At 39.3% G+C, this 19,500-nt stretch overlaps 1 protein-coding gene across 9 annotated transcripts in view; it reads left to right on the plus strand.

The window, feature by feature from the left end:
* Window positions 1-19,500, plus strand: part of pitrm1 (pitrilysin metallopeptidase 1) — a 65,086-nt gene that overhangs the window by 27,009 nt on the left and 18,577 nt on the right. For 7 of the 9 annotated variants that reach the window (XM_072576143.1, XM_072576146.1, XM_072576148.1 and 4 more), the window contains 9 exons: window positions 587-700; window positions 1,375-1,471; window positions 2,343-2,477; window positions 6,555-6,693; window positions 11,832-11,948; window positions 12,828-12,960; window positions 13,109-13,229; window positions 15,006-15,082; window positions 16,799-16,964. In XM_072576143.1, the coding sequence (XP_072432244.1) occupies window positions 587-700; window positions 1,375-1,471; window positions 2,343-2,477; window positions 6,555-6,693; window positions 11,832-11,948; window positions 12,828-12,960; window positions 13,109-13,229; window positions 15,006-15,082; window positions 16,799-16,964 (1,099 nt within the window). Of the gene's footprint in view, window positions 1-586; window positions 701-1,374; window positions 1,472-2,342; window positions 2,478-6,554; window positions 6,694-11,831; window positions 11,949-12,827; window positions 12,961-13,108; window positions 13,230-15,005; window positions 15,083-16,798; window positions 16,965-19,500 lie in introns of those variants that run through there. The other 2 variants (XM_072576144.1, XM_072576152.1) reach the window with 2 other exon arrangements.

Raw genomic sequence — 19,500 nt, forward strand, 5'->3', positions numbered from 1 at the left:
TTTCAGCTCTGGATGAGGGTGGAGTGAAGTTGCAGATCAATAATGTTTGGATTGAGTGGCCTTCCTGGTGGTCCACAAGATAAAAATTACTAATGTGGGACAGAACTGATATGACCAATGGAATAAAGAAGTACCTGCGAATAAATGACAGTTAAGACCAGTTGTCTAAAGTTTGTAATTTAACCTTCTGGATATGTGCTTTAACTAGGCTTACACAATCATACACTGAATGGAGTTCATGAAATTTACAAAGTGTGCAAACATATGTGCTGCCCTGCTTGATGCTTCATGTAGCTTTGCCCACAAATCATGGGATGCTAGTATGAACAAGCATAGTTCAGAAACTAACAGCACCAAATCACATCCAGGGTGGGTTCCTCACAATCATGTCATAGATTTGACAAGTTTCTTAATGTGTTGGTTGTTGTTGAAGGAATCTTAGAAAAGAGAATTAATTTGATAAAATACAAAAAAAAGTCACATTGATTTAATTTGTATTGTTGATGCTGCTATTTTTTTCCAAACAAATGCCAGCTGAGTCTTGTGGATTCTGTTATCACTTAGAGTAAATATGTTTTTTTTTCAGATATGATGGCAGCACGAGAGAGGCTTGCTTTACCATAGGGCTACAAGGTATCGCAGAACAAGACATTAAAGTTGTGAAAGAGATCATCGCCAAAGTTATAGATGAAGTAATTGAGTATGTAGCCTATTCTATAAACTTATGTTTTTGTTTAATTACAGGAGAACAACTTATTGAAGTTATTTAATGCCATACTGATACCACACATTTACATACCCAGTATGTTCCTTTCCTGTCTCAGACATCTCAGTTTTCTTGTGTGGGATGATGCTGAAGAAAGGCCCAATGCCTTTCTCACTAGAGGAAAGACATTTGTACAAACAGCAGTCAGTCTTCCTTTTGTCTGGGCCAAATGTAATAATTTGAAATTTCCATCACCAGTGTTGATGTGTTTCAAAAGATAGCCTGCAAATTTAGATGTGAATAATATACATATCTATAATGGGTTCTATGCGATGTATTGTGAAATATAGTTTTAATAGTTTCTTTCATATGTTAATCAGACCTTGAGTGTAATATTGGATCTGCTGAACTCTGGCCCATCCAGTTTGCTTGGAATTGTTACCTGCAGCCAGTTCATGATCACAGGCCAATCTGACTGAATTTCTTGGCATAAAAAATGAGCAATCTGTTTGACAGTGATTGAATAGAATTGATAGGTTACCAAGCTAAAGATTCAATAGACATGTCAGAAGCAGACGTTATTATAAATATTTGCCCAGATGTTTATTCAGATGGTTAAAACATACTTTTTATGAAAATATATTTCTCTTTATCTTTATGAATAAAAGGAATGGTTTTGAGCAAGAAAGGATTGAAGCACTCCTTCACAAGATTGAAATTCAGTTGAAACACCAGACCACCAATTTTGGACTTGCATTGACATCAGTAAGTTTCTTTTCATCTACTTCAGCCACAGGATGGCGTTCGAAACTGATGTTACACCCAGTCAGTACTTACAGTACATGGTTGAGTGTATTTCCAGTCAGTATACCACAAGATGGTGCTAGAAACTAACAACCTACTTTGTTGTTCAGCGCTGCCCAGTATGAAGAGCACTAGTTAATTCTGAAATATTGAAAGGGAATGTTTTAAAGTGGTTAGAATTAATTCTTCAGCAACGCGTTTTAAACTGCTGTTCGGTAACAATTCCACATTGTGGAAACAAAATTGTCTGAATGCCAGAAAGCAAAGTATAGATGTCATAAAAGCATACAGCACGGAAACAGACCTTTCAGTCCAACTAGTCCATGCTGACCAGACATCCTAATCTGACCCAGTCTCATTTGCTAGCATTTGACCCATATTCCTCTAAACCCTTCCTATTCACATATCCATTCAGATGCCTTTTAAATGTCATAATTTGGCTAGCCTCCACCACTTCCTCTGGCACCTAGTTCTGTACATGCACTACCCTCTACATAAAAGCATTACCCTTCAGGCTCATTTTAAATCTTTCCCCTCACCTTAAACCTATACTGTCTAGTTTTAGAACTCCCATCATAGGAAAAGAACGTAGAGAGCTTGGCTTTCTGCAAAAGCTGCACTGTGAACATTAACTTGAATAATTAATCTTGAACTTGAAAGTTAAATTGCCTTACTGGATAAGAAAATAATTTGTTTAGTTATAATGTTGCCTAATTTTTTAAAACTGTAATAATGTTGCTTTTTGTAGATCGGATTTGACTTGCCAGCATTTAGATATTCTTCTTTAACTGTTGATCATGTTTTTTTCTGTTTGCCTATCCTGTGATTCTAGTACATTGCTGCAAATTGGAATCATGATGGTGATCCTGTGGAGATGCTTCAGATCAGTGAAAACATGGCTAGGTTTAAGCAGTCATTGGAAGATAATCCACACTTCCTACAGGATAAAGTCAAACACTATTTCAAGGTAAATGCCAAAGGAATTACTAACCTGGTTTAGGATCTTTATAGTAGCTGTTAAGCTTTGTCTGTTTCAGCTGCATTTCATTCACTTTGTGTTGTGCTCAACCTGCTTTCTGTTAGTGAAGCATTCCATATAAACTCAGGAAATCCTTGGTTATGAATTGTTGACTTTTTTTACACTAAACACTACTTTAAGAATTGTGGTAAGCAATTTTGTTTTCTGGGAATTTTTGAGATTATTTACATGGCCTTTCTTGTGGGAAAGAATGCATTATTGTTGAATTCATTACTCAAAACTCCATTTATTCAGTGAGAAACTGCATGTTGAATCCATTTTGGAATTTGGATATAAATTTGAAATCTGCAGAACGTAGCTTTTAAAGCGTTGTGAAGTGGCTGAATATAACTGCAGTGAAGGAAAGGCAATACAGTTCCGATGAGAATGGTGTATGGCTTGGAAGGGCAATTATAGGTGGTAGTGTTCCCATGTATCTGCTTTTTTTCTCCTTCTGGTGGTTTCCACTTTCACACGTTTGAAAGATTCATTTTAGGGAGCCATGAAATATTACTGTGGTGCACTTCTAGTTGGTACTGGTGCCATTGTGTCAGTAGTGAAGGTGGTGGCTGGGGTGCCAATCATGTGGACTGCTTTGTCCTAGATGATGTTGAGCTTGAATGGTATTGAAGTTGCACACATCCAGGCAAGAGGGAAAGTATTCCATCATAATCTTGCCTGTGCCTGGTAGATGATGGGGAGGCTTTGAGGACAATTCAAAGTTGTGCAGGTTAGGTGAATTGAACAAGCTAAATTATCCATGGTGTTCAAGAGATGTGTAGGTTAGGTGCATTAGTCAGAGGAAATGTTGAGTAGTAGGATAGGGGAACAGGTCTGAGTGGGTTACTCTTCGGAGGGTCGGTGTGGACTTGGTGGGCCAAAGGGCCTGTTTCCACACTGGAGGGATTCTACGAAGAAGGAAAGTGAGTTACTCTGCAGAATTCTGTGCCTTTGACCTGTATTGATTGCTAAAAAATTAGAATTCAGTAATGGGATGATGATGTTACGAGTAGGCCAGCATTTATTGATTGTTCATAAATGCCTAGAGGGCAGCTAACTTGTAGCCACAATGCTGTGAATCTGGAATCACATGCAGGTTAAACCAGGTAAGAATGGCAGATTACCTTGTCTGAAAAAATGTAATAATCCACATGGGTTTTTATAATAATTGGCAGTGGTCACTATTAGAGTAGCTTTTTCTTCCTGATTTCAAATTTCTTTATCTGTCGGTGTGGGATTCAAGCCCATGTCCCAAGAATATTAACTTGCAGTTCTGGGTTATTAATCCAGTGATACTACCACTCTGTCACTGCCATCCTCTATTCTGGTTTATTTTCTCATCAGTAGTAACCTCAAGAATATTGATAGTGGAGAATTCAGCATTGGTAATGCCATTGAACATCAGGGGCGGTTTTTATTTGAGGTGGTCATTATCTATCACATCATTGGTTTGGCTGATACATGACACTAATTAATTAATTTTTGCTGCATTTGCACACGAGCTGCTTCACTATGACCTTGAAGATTCCCAATTCTGATTGTATAGTAGAAGAAATGTTGCTGATGAACTGGCTTAACATTGGGCTGAGGATACTAACTTGAAGAATCCCTGCAATGATGTCCCGGAAATTAGATATTTTACTACCAACATTTTAGTGTTTTGTTTTCACAATTTATAATTGCTTTGGCAGTTCTGGTTCAGCCATATTATCAATAAAAAATAGCATTTTCATTATAAACTTTAGAAGAGACATATTGGACTCTGAACATTAACTTTGTTTGTCACTCCATAGATGCTGCTTGACTTGCTGGATTGCTCGAGCATTTCCTGTTTTTATTTCAGATTTCCAATGTCTGCCGTACTTTGCTTGTATTCAACTGTGTTATACGTGCTGGGGTTACTTGAAGGCCAGTTGCTGTGGGAATTGCAAGTTCTCTTTACTGCAAAACCATAGGATATAGGAACATTTGGCCCATCAAACCCACTCCTCCATGATGTCATGGCTGATCTGGTAATCCTCAGATCCTGCCTTATGCCCATAACCCTTGATTCCCTTAATGATTAGATAGCAGTCTATTTCGGCTTTCAATATACTTTATGACCCAGCCTCAAGAGCCTTTGGTGATAAAGAATTTCACAGATTCATTAACCGCTGAGTAAAAATTCCTCCTCATCTCTGTCTTAAATGAATGCCTTGTTTATAGTCATGTACCACAGAAACAGACCTTTCTGTCCAACCCATCCATACCTACCAAGCTTCCCAAACTAAACTAGTCCCATTTGCCTGCGTTTGGTCCACAATCCTCTAAATCTTTCCTATTTATGTACCTTCACAAATGTCTTTTCAATGTTGTAATTGTATCTGCATCTACCACATCCTCTAAAAGCTCATTCCATATTTGCACCGCCCTCTGTGTGAAAAAGTTTCCCCTCAGGTCCCTCTTTAATCTTTCTCCTCTCACCTTAAACTTATGCCCTCTAGGTGTGGACTCCCCTATCCTTGGGAAAAGACCTTGGGTACTCGTCTAGAGTCTCGCCCGAGACGTAACCACTCTGCATCCACCACGTCAAACCTCCTACGAATTCTACATTTTGATATGGATTTTCATTCTTCTTAACTCCAGTGAATACAAGCCCAATCTCTCCTCATAAGAAAATCCATCCATACTTGGGATCAATCTAGTGAGCCTTCTCTCAACTGCCTCCATTTTCAAGCTATCGTTCCTTAGATGAGGACCAAAACTAATCACAATATTCCAGCTGTTGTCTGACTAGTACCTTTATTTAGTTTTAGCAACACTTGCCCCTATTTTTATGCTTGATTCTCTTTGAAATAAAGGTCATCTTTCCTTTTGTCTTCCCTATTATCTGCTGAACGTAGATGCTAGATTTTTTTTGATGAGTGCACTAGGACCCCCAAATTCTTCTGTGCTGCAATTTTCTGCAGTTTTTCCCCATATAAATAATTGTCAGTTCAACTCTTCCTACCATAGTACATAACCTCACATTTTCCCACATCTGCTATGTTTTTGTCCACTCATTTAACTTGCTAATGTCCCTTTGGAGACTCCTTGTGTCATTCTCACTGTTTACTTTTGCAGCTGCTTTTGTCATCTGCAAACTTAATGATAGTACATTTCAAGTCATGAATATGAATTGTCAATGACTGTGGCTCCAGCATTGACCCTTGCCATCTTGAAAATGACTCCTTTATCCTAACTCTCCATCTTTTAGTTTAACCAATTCTCTGTCCATGCTACTAACACCAACACCATGAGCTTTAAATTATTGAGTAGTCATATGTTTGACACCGTATCAAATGCCTTTAGGAAATCCAAAATAATTTCCTGGTTCCTTTTTAGCTATCCTGCTTTTTACCTTCCCACAGAACTGTAATAAATCTTTCAGGTGTGATTTCCCCTTTATGAAATCATACTGATTCTGCTTCATTAAATCATGTGTTAATAAATGATCTGCCATTACATTCTTTATTATAGATGCTAACATTTTCCCTAAGGACTCTTGGATGATTACTACTATTTCTGTAGATACTCTTTAAAATCCTAGGATGCAATCCATCAGGTCCATGGTTGTTAATAAATGTATGATTCTAATTCCGTTAAAGAATTATGTACGAGTCATTTTGTCAAAAGACTGCTGTTAAATTGGTCAGGCACAGTCTACGAATTAACTTTGATATCTTCAATGATTCATATTTCTCTAATTGTTCTGTAATTTCACTCTTGATGCAGCATTTCATGGTTCATTTCTTATGTCCTGTTTTTGGAGAGGAATATTAACACCCCTTGAATTCTCTGGTATGGTTTTCTTTTCAAAAAAATCCACAATATTATTTGGTTCTTTTTGTCTGTTTTCATTCGATTCCTTGGTGGTAGTATGTTTCTGTTATTTTCCATGTAGGTGGTTAGCTCCAAGGGAAAACACTTTAACATGAAGGCCAGGTATTTCTGAAGAGAGATTATGTTTTGTTTTATCATAATTTGTGATAATTTGTTGCATTACAGGAAAACCCACACCAACTATCCTTGTCAATGAGTCCAGATGAAAGTTATTTGAAGAATCAAGCTCAACTTGAGAAAGAAAAGCTACAAGAGAAGGTCAATTCTCTGTCGATGGAGGAAAAGAAAGAGATCTATAAAAAAGGTTTGTTATTTTTGCCAAAGTGAGGATAATATTGCCAAATTTGAGTTGCATTAATAGTTTCCTCTTAAAAATCAACTTTAAACTGAATTTTACATTTGATCACCTTCTGGTCCTGTAAGTGTTACCTATTGATCTGGGGCACCAAGAACTTCCATTGTATGCCTCTCAAGTGGCTGGTTAAGTCTGTATGCCAGCCTCTTGTTTCATCTACAGGGAGGTCACTGTAGTAATCACCTGATGTACACTTTTGTCACTGATAATCAACACAAGGAGCACTACTTATGCATACCTGCCACCAAACCTGGCACCTACTCATCTGTGCGTTTAGTTCTTTGATTTATACCTCTGTGCATCAGGATGTTTAGAGTCATAGCCATAGAGATGTACAGCATGGAAACAGACCCTTCGGTCCAACCAGTCCATGCCGACCAGATATCCCAACCCAATCTAGTCCCGCCTGCCAGCACCCGACCCATACACCTCCAAACCCTTCCTATTCATATACCCATCCAAATGCCTCTTAAATGTTGCAATTGTATCAGCCTCCACCACATCCTCTGGCAGCTCATTCCATACACGTATTGCCCTTTGTGTGAAAAGTTGCCCCATAAGTCTCTCTTATATATTTCTTCTCTCGCCCTAAACCTATGCCCTCTAGTTCTGGACTCCCTGACCCCAGGGAAAAGATTCTGTCTATCCTATCCATGCCCCTCATAATTTAATAAACCTCTATAAGGTCACCCCTCAGACTCCGACGCTCCAGGGAAAATAGCCCCAGCCTGTTCAGCCTCTCCCTATCAAATCCTCCAATCGTGGCAACATCCTTGTAAATCTTTTCTGAATCCTTTCAAGTTTCACAACATCTTTCCGATAGGAAGAAAACCAGAATTGCATGCAATATTCCAACAGTGGCCGAACCAATATCTTGTACAGCTGCAAGATGACCTCCCAACCCCTGAACTCAATACTCTGACCAATAAAAGAAAGCATACTAAACACCTTCTTCACTATCCTACTACCTGCGACTCCACTTTCAAGGAGCTATGAACCTGCACTCCAAGGTCTCTTTGTTCAGCAACACTCCCTGGGACCTTACCATTAAGTGTATAAGTCCTGCTAAGATTTGCTTTCCCAAAATACAGCACCTCGCATTTATTTGAATTAAACTCAATCTGCCAATTCTCAGCCCACTGGCCCATCCGGTCCATATCCTGTTGTAATCTGAGATAACCCTCTTCGCTGTCCACTACACCTCCAATTTTGGTGTCATCTGCAAACTTACTAACTGTACCTCTTATTTTCGCATCCAAATCATTTATGTAAATGACAAAAAGTAGAGGACCCAGCACTGATCCTTGTGGCATTCCACTGGTCACAGGCCTCCAGTCTGAATAACAACCCTCCTCCACCACCCTCTGTCTTCTTCCTTTGAGCCAGTTCTGTATCTAAATGGCTAGTTCTCCCTGTATTCCATGAGATCTAACCTTGCTAACCAGTTTCCCATGGGGAACCTTGTCGAACGCCTTACTGAAGTTCCATATAGATCACAATATACTGCTCTGCCCTCATCAATCTTCTTTGTACTACTTCAAAAAAACTCAATCAAGTTTGTGAGACATGATTTCCCATGCACAAAACCATGTTGACTATCCTTAATCAGTCCTTGCCTTTCCAAATACATGTACATCCTTTCCCTCAGGATTCCTTCCAACAACTTGCCCACCACCGGGGTCAGGCTCACCGGTCTATAGTTCCCTGGCTTGTCTTTACCGCCCTTCTTAAACAGTGGCACCACGTTTGCCAACCTCCAGTCTTCCGGCACCTCACCTGTGACTATCGATGATACAAATATCTCAGCAAGAGGCCCAGCAATCACTTCTCCAGCTTCCCACAGAGTTCTCGGGTACACCTGATCAGGGCCTGGGGATTTATCCACCTTTATGCATTTCAAAACATCCATCACTTCCTCCTCTGTAATCTGGTCATTTTGCAAGATGTCACCATCTATTTCCCTCCAGTCTATATCTTCCATATCCTTTTCCACGGTAAATACTGATGCAAAATATTCATTTAGTATCTCCTCCATTTTCTGTGGCTCCACACAAAGGCCACCTTTCTGATCTTTGAGGGGCCCTATTGTCTCCCGGTTACCCTTTTGTCCTTAATATATTTGTAAAAACCCTTGGGATTCTCCTTAATTCTATTTGCCAAAGCTATCTCATGTCCCCTTTTTGCCCTCCTGATTTCCCTCTTCAGTATACTCCTACTTCCTTTCTATTCTTCTAAGGATTCACTCGATCTATCCTGTATATACCTGACATATGTTTCCTTCTTTTTCTTAACCAAACCCTCAATCCCTTTAGTCATCCAGCATTCCCTATGCCTACCAGCCTTCCCTTTCACCCTGATAGGAATATACTTTCTCTGGATTCTTGTTATCTCATTTCTGAAGGCTTCCCATTTCACATGCGAACATGTCCCTTTGCCTGCGAACATCTGCCTCCAATGAGCTTTCGAAAGTTCTTGCCTAATACTGTCAAAGTGGCCTTTCTCCAATTTAGAACTTCATCTTTTAGATCTGGTCTATCCTTTTCCATCACTATTTTAAAACAAATAGTATTATAGTCGCTGGCCCCAAAGTGCTCCCCCACTGACACCTCAGTCACCTGCCCTGCCTTATTTCCCAAGAGTAGGTCAAGTTTTGCACCTTCTCTAGTAGGTACATCCACATACTGAATCAGAAGATTGTCTTGTACGCACTTAAGCAATTCCCCTCCATCTAAACCTTTAACACTATGGCGGTCCAAGTCGATGTTTGGAAAGTTAAAATCCCTTACCATAACCACCCTATTGTTCTTACAGATAACTGAGATCTCCATACAAATTTGTTTCTCAATTTCCCTCTGACTATTAGGGGGTCTATAAATACAATCCCAATAAGGTGATCACCCCTTTCTTATTTCTCCGTTCCACCCAAATAAGTTCCCTGGATGTATTTCCGGGAATATCCTCCCTCAGCACAGCTGTAATGCTATCCCTTATCAAAAATGTCAATCCCCCTCCTCTCTCGCCTCCCTTTCTATCCTTCCTGTAGCATTTGTATCTTGGAACATTAAGCTGCCAGTCCTCCCCATCCCTGAGCCATGTTTCTGTAATTGCTATGATATCCCAGTCCCATGTTCCTATCTATGCCCTGAATTCTTCTGCCTTCCCTGTTAGGCCCCTTGCATTGAAATAAATGCAGTTAATTTATTAGTCCTACCTTGTCCCTGCCTGCCCTGACTGTTTGATTGACTTCTTTTCTCAACTGTACCAGTCTCAGATTGATCTCTTTCCTCAGTATCTCCCTTGATCCCATTCCCCCACCTCACTAGTTTAAATCCTCCCAAGCAGTTCTAGCAAATTTCCCTGCCAGTATATTATAGTCCCCTTCCAATTTAAGTGCAATCCGTCCTTCTTGTACAGGTCACTTTTACCCCAAAAGAGATTCCAATGATCCAATAATGTAAATCCTTCTCCCATACACCAGCTCCTCAGCCATGCATTCATGTGCTCTATCCTCCTATTCCTGCCCTCACAAGCTCGTAGCACCAGGAGTAATCCAGATATTACTACCCTTGAGGGCCTCCTTTTTAAATTTCTGCCTAACTCTCTGTAATCTCCTTTCAGAATCTCAACCTTTCCCTTCCTATATCATTGGTTCCAATGTGGACAATAACCTCTTGCTGGCCCCTCTCCCCCGTGAGAACATTCTGCATCCTCTCTGAGACATCCTTGATCCTGGCACCAGAGAGACAACACACCATTTTGCTTTTTCTCTGCTGGCCACAGAAACGTCTGTCTGCACCTCGGACTACAGAATCCCCTAACACAATTGATCCCTTGGAAGCCGACGTACCCCTTGATGCATTAGAGCCAGTCTCAATCCCAGAAACTTGGCTGTTTGTGCTACATTCCCCTGAGAATCCATCACCCCCTACATTTTCCAAAACAGCATACCTGTTTGAAATGGGTATATCCACAAAAGACTCCTGCCCTAGCTGCCTACCCCTCTTACCCTTCCTGGAGTTAACCCATCTATGTGACTGTGTCTGAGACTTTCCCCCCTTTCTATAACTTCCATCCGTCACATACTGTCGCTGTTGCAAATTCCTCATCGCTTCTGTCTCTCCAACCGATCCACTCGATCTGATCCGATTCACATCCAACAGCATGTATAGCAGATAAAATCTGCAGTAACCCTTAAACTTTCTTTAAACTCCCACAACTTACAAGAAGTACACTGCAAAGGCCATTTTTGCTCCTTCACAATCTACAGACCCAGAAAATAACACCGTCTTATTCCTCTACAAAACACTGCACTAGGTTAAATTAATAGCTATGGCTTATATTTTATGCTTAATCAAGAGACTTATCTCCAAAAATATATAATCAAGAAAGAACCTGCTGTACTTGCTAATACAGCCTTTCTCTTGGACAGACTTAAAACAACAATTAACTTATCTGATTCTGTGTTGTGAACTTCGCCCAAACCGGTTCCTCCAAGATTAGTTGTGAAATTCACTGTTTGTTAATTTTCCCAGATGCCCTCCGATGTCCAGCGACACATGAATTCAAAAACAGCAAAGGCAGTAACTGTGCAGATTCTCTCTCTCTCTCTCTCTGCACTGACCTCACCATGTGCTTCCTTTGTCTGTTCTTCTCCCTTTTAAAACTGCTGTTGTTTTGACTTTTTTTTCCAAAGTTCCAAAACAATGCAACAGCATATAAAACAGTAATTGCTGCTCCTGGAATTCGAGGAAATCGCCTCCAGCACCCAAAATACCTCAAAAAAAGGAGCAGCTCTTACAGCCAGAAATCTTTCCCGTCCTTCATCTTGGATTACCCAGAAGACTGAAAAAAACAGCTTTACATACTTGTGTTTGAAGAATACTTGTTGAACATTTAGAATATTAAGATTGACCTTGGCATAGGTTGCCTTGTCCTGAAGCATTGCTTTAAATATTCTAGCAGTCTAGTTTGATTATTGCTGTATTTAAATGCTGTATTTTTATTTCCATTTTTGCAGAACAGATTTTGAATATATTATTCTCCATATGCACATTGAGTTATTACACAAATCTTTTTTATTTCCTCAGGACTGGAACTGATTGCTGCACAAAGCAGACCTCAGGATGCATCCAGTCTCCCAGCTCTTAAAGTTTCTGATATTCAGCAAACGTTTCCATTGACACCTGTAGAGATGACATACATAGGTACGACTGTTAAAAGTTGGTTTTGGATTATTATGCAAGCTACACACTCCTATAAACTTTCAATTTAGTAAAACCTTGCTACTGTGCCATTTCAAAGCAAATGCAGTCACTTTACCCAAGGCTATATTAGCATTCTGCATGTGAGCCATTATTTCTGTATAGATGCTTCGTAAACCTCCAAGACAGGTGAACCTGCCTGCATCCAATTCAGTTTTGCCAGTAGTGATAGAGGATCTGACTAGTGACTTCTAGGTGCTGGAAGATATGTTATTTCAGTTTTGAGACCAGTAGTAAGTTTGTAACTATTTAGGAGAAGCTGCAAATCTAACTGTCACCTGAGGCTTCTTTTCATAGTTGTAAGGAAGAGAACAGTTCGAGGTTGCAAATTATTTTATAAATTTTTGGGCAGTAGCTGATCACAGTCTAATTATGTCAGTGTAATTGCAAAACAGTTCATTGACAAATAACCCCAGAAAGAAGGTGGTGCCAACATTTGGTAGGTCACTTAGAAAACCTTTGCTAATCTTCGATGAATTTTTGATTATGAGCAACAAACTATCAAACTTGTTTATGACAAATTCGTATTGATTGGGCAGAATTATTAATGACAAAGATAGCGGTAACAAGGAAAAGGATTTGATTTTGAGTTATAGGTAGAGGGTGAGAGAAAGACATTGCAAATCAAACATAGCATCAGAGCAGTGGCAGAGCTGCAGGTAAAGAAAAGTGTTCAAAAAGTGGAGACAACTCATTCTTAAATTTGAAGTAAACTTTGAGAAATTTAGTTGATTTCCATGTATGAGCTGTTTCAAAAGTATCATTGAAACTTGGCAGTTTTGACTACAGATAAAATCTACATTCTGCTATATTTCATTTCAGAAGATGAGGTGCCTGTTCAGTATTGTAGTCAGCCAACCAATGGAGTTGTTTATTTTAAGGCTTTCACTAACCTTAACACATTACCTGAGGACCTGAAGCCATATGTACCATTATTCTGCAGTGTGATCACAAGGTAAATTAATGGAGCACCCAGTTGTGTGGTGACAGTTATATTCGTTAAATATCGATGATGTGATTGTTGTGTGAGTTTACACATTAATGCCTTTTTAAAAACTGAAGGTCCATTTTGCTTCATTATTTTGAGTATTTTCTTTGTTCAGGATGGGCTGTGGTAACCTTGATTACAGAAAACAGGATCAGCAGATTGAGTTGAAGACTGGGGGAATGTCTGCCTCACCTAAGATTCTCCAAGATAATGATAATTTGGATATGTATGAACAGGTACAGCACTTTATATATTTAATGCAGAAATTATAGCAGAATATAGTACAGGAGCCAGTGACTATTTTCAGTTTGCAGTTGAAAGCAGATATTCTCCTCCGCTTTAAAGTAACTAGGCAACACTTTGCATATCTATTTGCAGTTACATCTCCCAAACGTGTAGGATTAGTGAATGAGGACTGTCCAGTGAGCAAAATGTAAGTCTTTTAATGGCGATAAAATTCATGAAATACATGGCTAATTGCAAGTCAGAGATGACTCATTGAAAGAAATGATAGTAAGCATAGCCTTAGAAGAACCAATTACATAATTAAGTAGTCTGGAGAACAAAAGAGATGAGAGAATCACTTTGCTGTCCCTTCTGATGTTTAGATGATGATACCTAATTTTTTTGTCAAGGCTGAGCAAGAAAACTGGGTAAATGTTTAGTTTAGAAACAATTCTAAAGTTTTGATAGGTGTTCAATACTATTGCCAGAATGTTGTCAGGGCCCATAACCTTTACAATATCCGGTGCCTCCACCCATTTCTTGATATCATGTAGAGTGAATTGAATTGATTGAAAACTGGTATCTGTGATGCTGGGGACCACTGGAGAAGGTCAAGATGGATTATCCACTTGGCTGTTTCGGCTGAAGATTGTTGTGAATGCAATAGCAATACCTTTTGCCCTAATTCATGACTGGTTGTGGCAGGACTGGAGAGCTTAGATCTGATCCATTGTTTGTGGGATTGCTTAGCTCTGTCTGTCATTTACTGTTCATGCTGTTTAGCATGCAGGTCGTCCTGTTTGGTAGTTTTACTAGGTTGACACCTCATTTTTAGGTATACTTGGTGCTGCTGTTTACATGCCCCCCCCGCACTGTCCATTGAAACAGAGTTGATCCTCTGATTTGATGGTAGTGGTTGAGTGAGGGGTATGCAAGGCCATGGGTTTGTGTTGTGTTGAAGTGCAATTCTGCTGTTGTTGATGGCCCACATGTATTGAGTCTCGAGTTGCTAGATCAGTTTGAAATCTGATCCATTTAGCTTGGTGATAATGCCACACAACACAGTGGAGGGTATTCTCAATATAAAGGTGGGACTTTGTCTCCACAGCGACTGTTTAGATGTCAGTCTTACCTTTACTGTCAAGGGAAGATGCATTTGCAACTGACAATTGATAAGGATGAGGTCAGATATGTTTTTCTCTCTTCTTGGTTCCTTCACCATCTACTGCAGACCCAGTCTAGCGACTGTATTCTTCAGGACCTGACCAGTGGTGCTGCTGTGTCACTGTTGGCGGTGGGTATTGAAATCCCTCATTCTGCACTCGTCCCACCCTTGGTGCCTCCTCCAGGTGTACTGATTCATCAGCTGAACGAGGGCACTATATGGATATCAGCAAGTTTCCTTCAATGTTTAACTCGAAGCCATGAATTTCAAAGGGTCTGAGTCAATGTTGAGGACTCGGAACTTTTGTACTTGTTCGAGCTGAGTGGCCCTGGCAGAATCAAAACAGAGCATCAGAGAGCTTTGTTTGAATTCCATTTGATTGATAGATTGTCAATTAAAAAAAAGGATTGCCATGTTTGCACATTGAAAACTTATGTAAACTGCATCCCTTCAAAGCTTCTAAATATGGCTACCAGTGCCATTCTTTTTTTAAAAAGTACCTCATAGTTTTCTTGTATTATTTTTGTGTTTTATTGTTGTTTTGATTTTCTGTTTCATGTATTTGGAAAGTATTTACTGCTATATTTTCAAAATTTTAGCTACCTTCCTTCCTTTACAATAGGGAGTGTTATTTACGTCTCATTGTTTGGAGAGAAACCTGCCTGACATGATGCACCTCTGGACGGACATTTTTAACAAGTACGATTGATTCGAGTTTTTTTTAATTTGTGTGTATTTGGGGAGTGGTGTTAATGGAAGTTAGGCAGCCTTTTACTGTTAGTTATTGGCCTTGCTGCCTGAGCCATAACAATGGACACACCTTAGCGTACTTGGGTAGGTTCTAGTGTTATCATTTACTCTTCCACTGATATGACTAGACTCCTAAACGTCTGCATGAACCAAGAATTTGCCTGATCATGTTTGATCTAACGAACATAATACTCACTAGTGTCATTCAGCATAATCATTGAATCAATTGATTTAAATTGGAGCCCAAAGTATAACTGACAAGGTAATTTACAAAAGATTTCAATTAAGTTGAATGTTTAACATTTTTCTCATGGAAAAGAAGGCAGTTACTGGATTGCTAATAAGTTCATATTTTTAAGACCCTTGATTTAGTATGGCAAACTGCTATAGTATGCCCTTGATGGGCTATGGTCTTTTCCCCATAACTGCAGTTTGTCTAGTAACTAAACATTGTGTTTGAATGCATTCTTTGTTCACTGAAACGTGCATTTAGTATTTGGAGAATAGGTGGTTGTTAATGCCTATTACCAAGGTGAGAAATTTGTAAGTGAATTAATCTCCTCCACAAGTGAAAGTCTTTTGCCTGTCAAATAAGCATTGTTGGAAGCCCAAGGGTATTCATAGGTCATTCATTTGTGTTCATTATAGATCTTTTAAATCATATGCTTTTATTATACATGGGTTAAGGTAGGAAAATTGCATTAATGAGACTTTTTTTGTCTTTCTGACATTATTTAACAGACTCTGATAATTAATAGATTGGCATAGTAATCAGAACAGAGAATATACCTCTGCTAAAAGTACAAATAGCTTGGGTAGGGAAAGAATAACTGAAGTAGTTTTTTTTCCAATATATATTTATGGTTGTGCTTAGCAGTTGAACATCTGGAGTACTTTTGGATAACAGAATTGTAAGCTAACAGATTTAAAAACTGGATCTGGAAACTTTAAATATTCTGGATGTAAGTTTGCTCGTTGAGCTGGAAGGTTCGTTCTCAGATGTTTTGTCACCATACTAGGTAACATCATCAGTGATCCTCCAGTGAAGCGCTGGTGTTATGTCCCACTTTCTGTTTATGTGTTTCGGTTTCCTTGGGCTGGTGATGTCATTTCCTCTGGTTATGTCATTTCATGTTTCTTTTCTCAGAAGGTGGTAGATGGGTCCAAGTCAATGTATTTGTTGATAGAATTCCGGTTGGAATGCCATGCTTCCAGGAACTGTCGTGCGTGTCTCTGTTTGGCTTGTCCTAGGATGGATGTGTTGTCCCAGTCAATCACTTCCATCCTAGGACAGGCCAAACAGAGATACACACAAGAATTCCTGGAAGCATGGCATTCCAACCAGAATTCTATCAACAAACACATCGATTTGGACTCCAACTACCACCCTCTGAGAAAAAGAACAGGAAATGACATCACCAGCCCAAGGGAAACAGTGCACAAATAGCAAGCAGGACATAACACCAGTGCTTCACTGGAGGTTCACTGATGTTACCTAGCATGGTGACAAAATATCTGAAAACGAACCTTCCAGCTCAGCAAACAAACGTACATCCGGAAACTCAACCTGAGTCACAACTTTTCTCCAAACTCACTGACTTGAAATATTAAACTGCTCTGTGACACAGTAGATTTCTGAGTAAATAATGCAAGTATATTTTGCAGCCCACACTTTGATGATGAAGAACATCTCAGAGTGTTAGTTATGATGGCGGCCCAGGAATTATCAAATGGAATTCCAGAATCTGGGCATCTGTATGCAGCAGTTAGAGCTGGCAAAACACTGACAGCAGCAGGAAGATTGCAGGAGATGTTCAATGGAATAAGCCAGGTAAAATTAAAAGTCTTTTCAAATGGTATTTATTTCTTTATCCAATGCTGTTTCCCAACCCCACCCTCTGGTAGATTTCTGTACACAAATAAGAAAACTGTAGTTAAATAATTTGCTTAGATCAATGTAACCTTTTTTTTGTATTTTGAATAGTTCATAATTATTAGCGCTAGTGATTGAGTCTGGAATGCACAGGAAACTTAAATTTGATAAAAGAAAGAAGTGAATTTAGCTGGACTAAGTGGTATGCCTGTTGATGAGAGGAGGGAGAGAAGATGAGCTGATAATAGTTATGATATTATTGTTATGACTGAGACTGAGCTGCAAGTTGGACAGGATTGACAATGCAATGTTTCTTACAGGGTATTCAGATGAGAGAGAGGGAGAGTTGCAATATTATATTCAAGCAATCAATGATAGAAATGTGGGATGATCTCTTGGCAGGATCATTACCTGAGGCAGCATGGATAGTGATATAAAATGATGTAAAGGGACAGATATGCTGCTAGATGTGTACTATATGACCCTAAATAGCTAGGGAGGTTATAGAATATCAAATATGTAATCAAATTTCAGTAAAAATAATCAGGTAATAATAGGGGATTTTCACCATCCACATATTAATCTGAGTAATTTTAATGTCCAAAGTAGCAAAGTTAATGCATTGTATCCTGGAAAACCTTTTTCGGCAGAATGTAGAAAACCCAGCAAGGAAGGGGGAGTTCCAGACCTAATACTCAGAAGTGAACTTGGACAGATGGGAGGCATGATACTAGAGGAGCTTTTTGGAGATTGTTACTTTAACTTACTTAGCTTTAGGATTGTTATGGAAAAGAATAAAAATAGACTAACAATAAAACATCTGTAATGAGGAAAGACTAATTTTATACTGATAAGATATGATTTGGCCCAACTTCAAGCTGCTACTAGTACATAATATTGTTCGTACAGTAGGAGGCTCTCAAGGAGGAAATAACGAGAGTAGAGAGCCAGCGTTCCTGTGAAGAGAGAGAATCCGGGATGTAAAAGATGATTTAGGGTATTTGATAGTTATTCCAATCATGTAGAATATAGACAGCATACCTGGGAAAACTATTTCTTTTGGAGGAAGAATTGAGAGCTAGAAAGAAAATGATTTACGATGTTTGTCAAAAGAACTAAAGCTGCCATGAGGAAACAATTTCACATAATGGAACAGTCGCAATCTGGAATGCACTAGCTATGCATGTAGCAGAGACGTATTCAAAGGCAATTTTGAAAAGGCAGTTAGATAAGCATCTTCAGAAAGAATTTTCAGGGCAATGAGAAAAGAGTAGAGCACGTGCGGAAGCTAAATTTCTGTTGCAGAGAATTGGCATGAACTAAACAGAACAAATACAGGTAGACAACCAAAATCCAAAAAGCTCCGAAATCTGAAAGTTTTTTTTGTGAAGTTTTTTTCTCATTAGCAAGGTTGTTTGGTGTGCAGTTAACCTAACTCCAAACACACTCGATTCATGACACTCAGATGTGACATGGGTGGGTGCGGCCCAGTACTGGCAGGCCTCGATTCTGTCTCAGGGCCCATAGTACCTATAGTAGGTCTGCTTTTCGGTAGGAGTTTTTAAAATTTCACTGTCAAACTACCACTTATTCCAAAATCTGAAACATTCTGAATTCCGAAAACCAGCTGGTCCCAAGTGTTTCGGATAAAGAATTGTGTAGCTGTAGTAATTTCTTATGCTATGATAATTCTAAGATTCTGTATCTAAGGTTGTAAGTTTGCTTGCTGAGTTGGTAGATTTGTACTTAGACGTTTCATGATCATGCTAGGTAACATCATCAGTGAGTCTCTAGTGAAGCACTGGTATTCTGTCTTGCTTTCTATTTGCGTCTTGGTCGCTTAAGGTGTGTGATATACTTTCTGGTTCCTTCTCTGAGTTTGGTAAATGGGGTCCAAATCGATGTGTTTGTAGATGGAGTTCCAGTTTCAATGCCAGGTCTCTAGGAATTCTGATGCATGTTTAGCCTCTCCTACTGTCATAGTGAAGCTTGGGTCCCTCTTCGTGTGTGTAAGGATACCAGTGATATTTGGTCATGTCGTTTGGTGGCTGTTTGGTGCTCATGCATCCCAGTGGCTAGTTTCCGGCCCATCTGTCCGATGTAATCTTTGTTGCAGTCCTTGCAAGGTATTTTGTTTATGACATTCGTTTTGCTGGCTGTTAGTACAGCGTCCTTTAGATTCATCAATAGCTGTTTCAGTGTATTGATAGGTTTGTGGGCTACCATAATGCCAAGGGGCAGGATCTGGTCGTCATCTCAGAGACGTCTTTGATATACAGTAGTGTGGCTAGAGTCTCTGGGCTTATTGTGTCTTCTTGTTTGGGTTTGGTGCTTAAGAATCAGAGGACTGTGCTTATCAGGTACCATTGTTCTTGAATACATTGTAAAAGTATTTTTCTTCAGCTACTTGTAGTTCCTGGATGCGACAGTGTGTTGTTGCTCATTTAAATAATGTCATGATGCAGCTATGTTTGTGGATGTTGGAATGATTGCT

The sequence above is a fragment of the Chiloscyllium punctatum genome, chromosome 8 (genome assembly GCF_047496795.1).
Source record: "Chiloscyllium punctatum isolate Juve2018m chromosome 8, sChiPun1.3, whole genome shotgun sequence".
Classification (NCBI taxonomy): domain Eukaryota; kingdom Metazoa; phylum Chordata; class Chondrichthyes; order Orectolobiformes; family Hemiscylliidae; genus Chiloscyllium; species Chiloscyllium punctatum.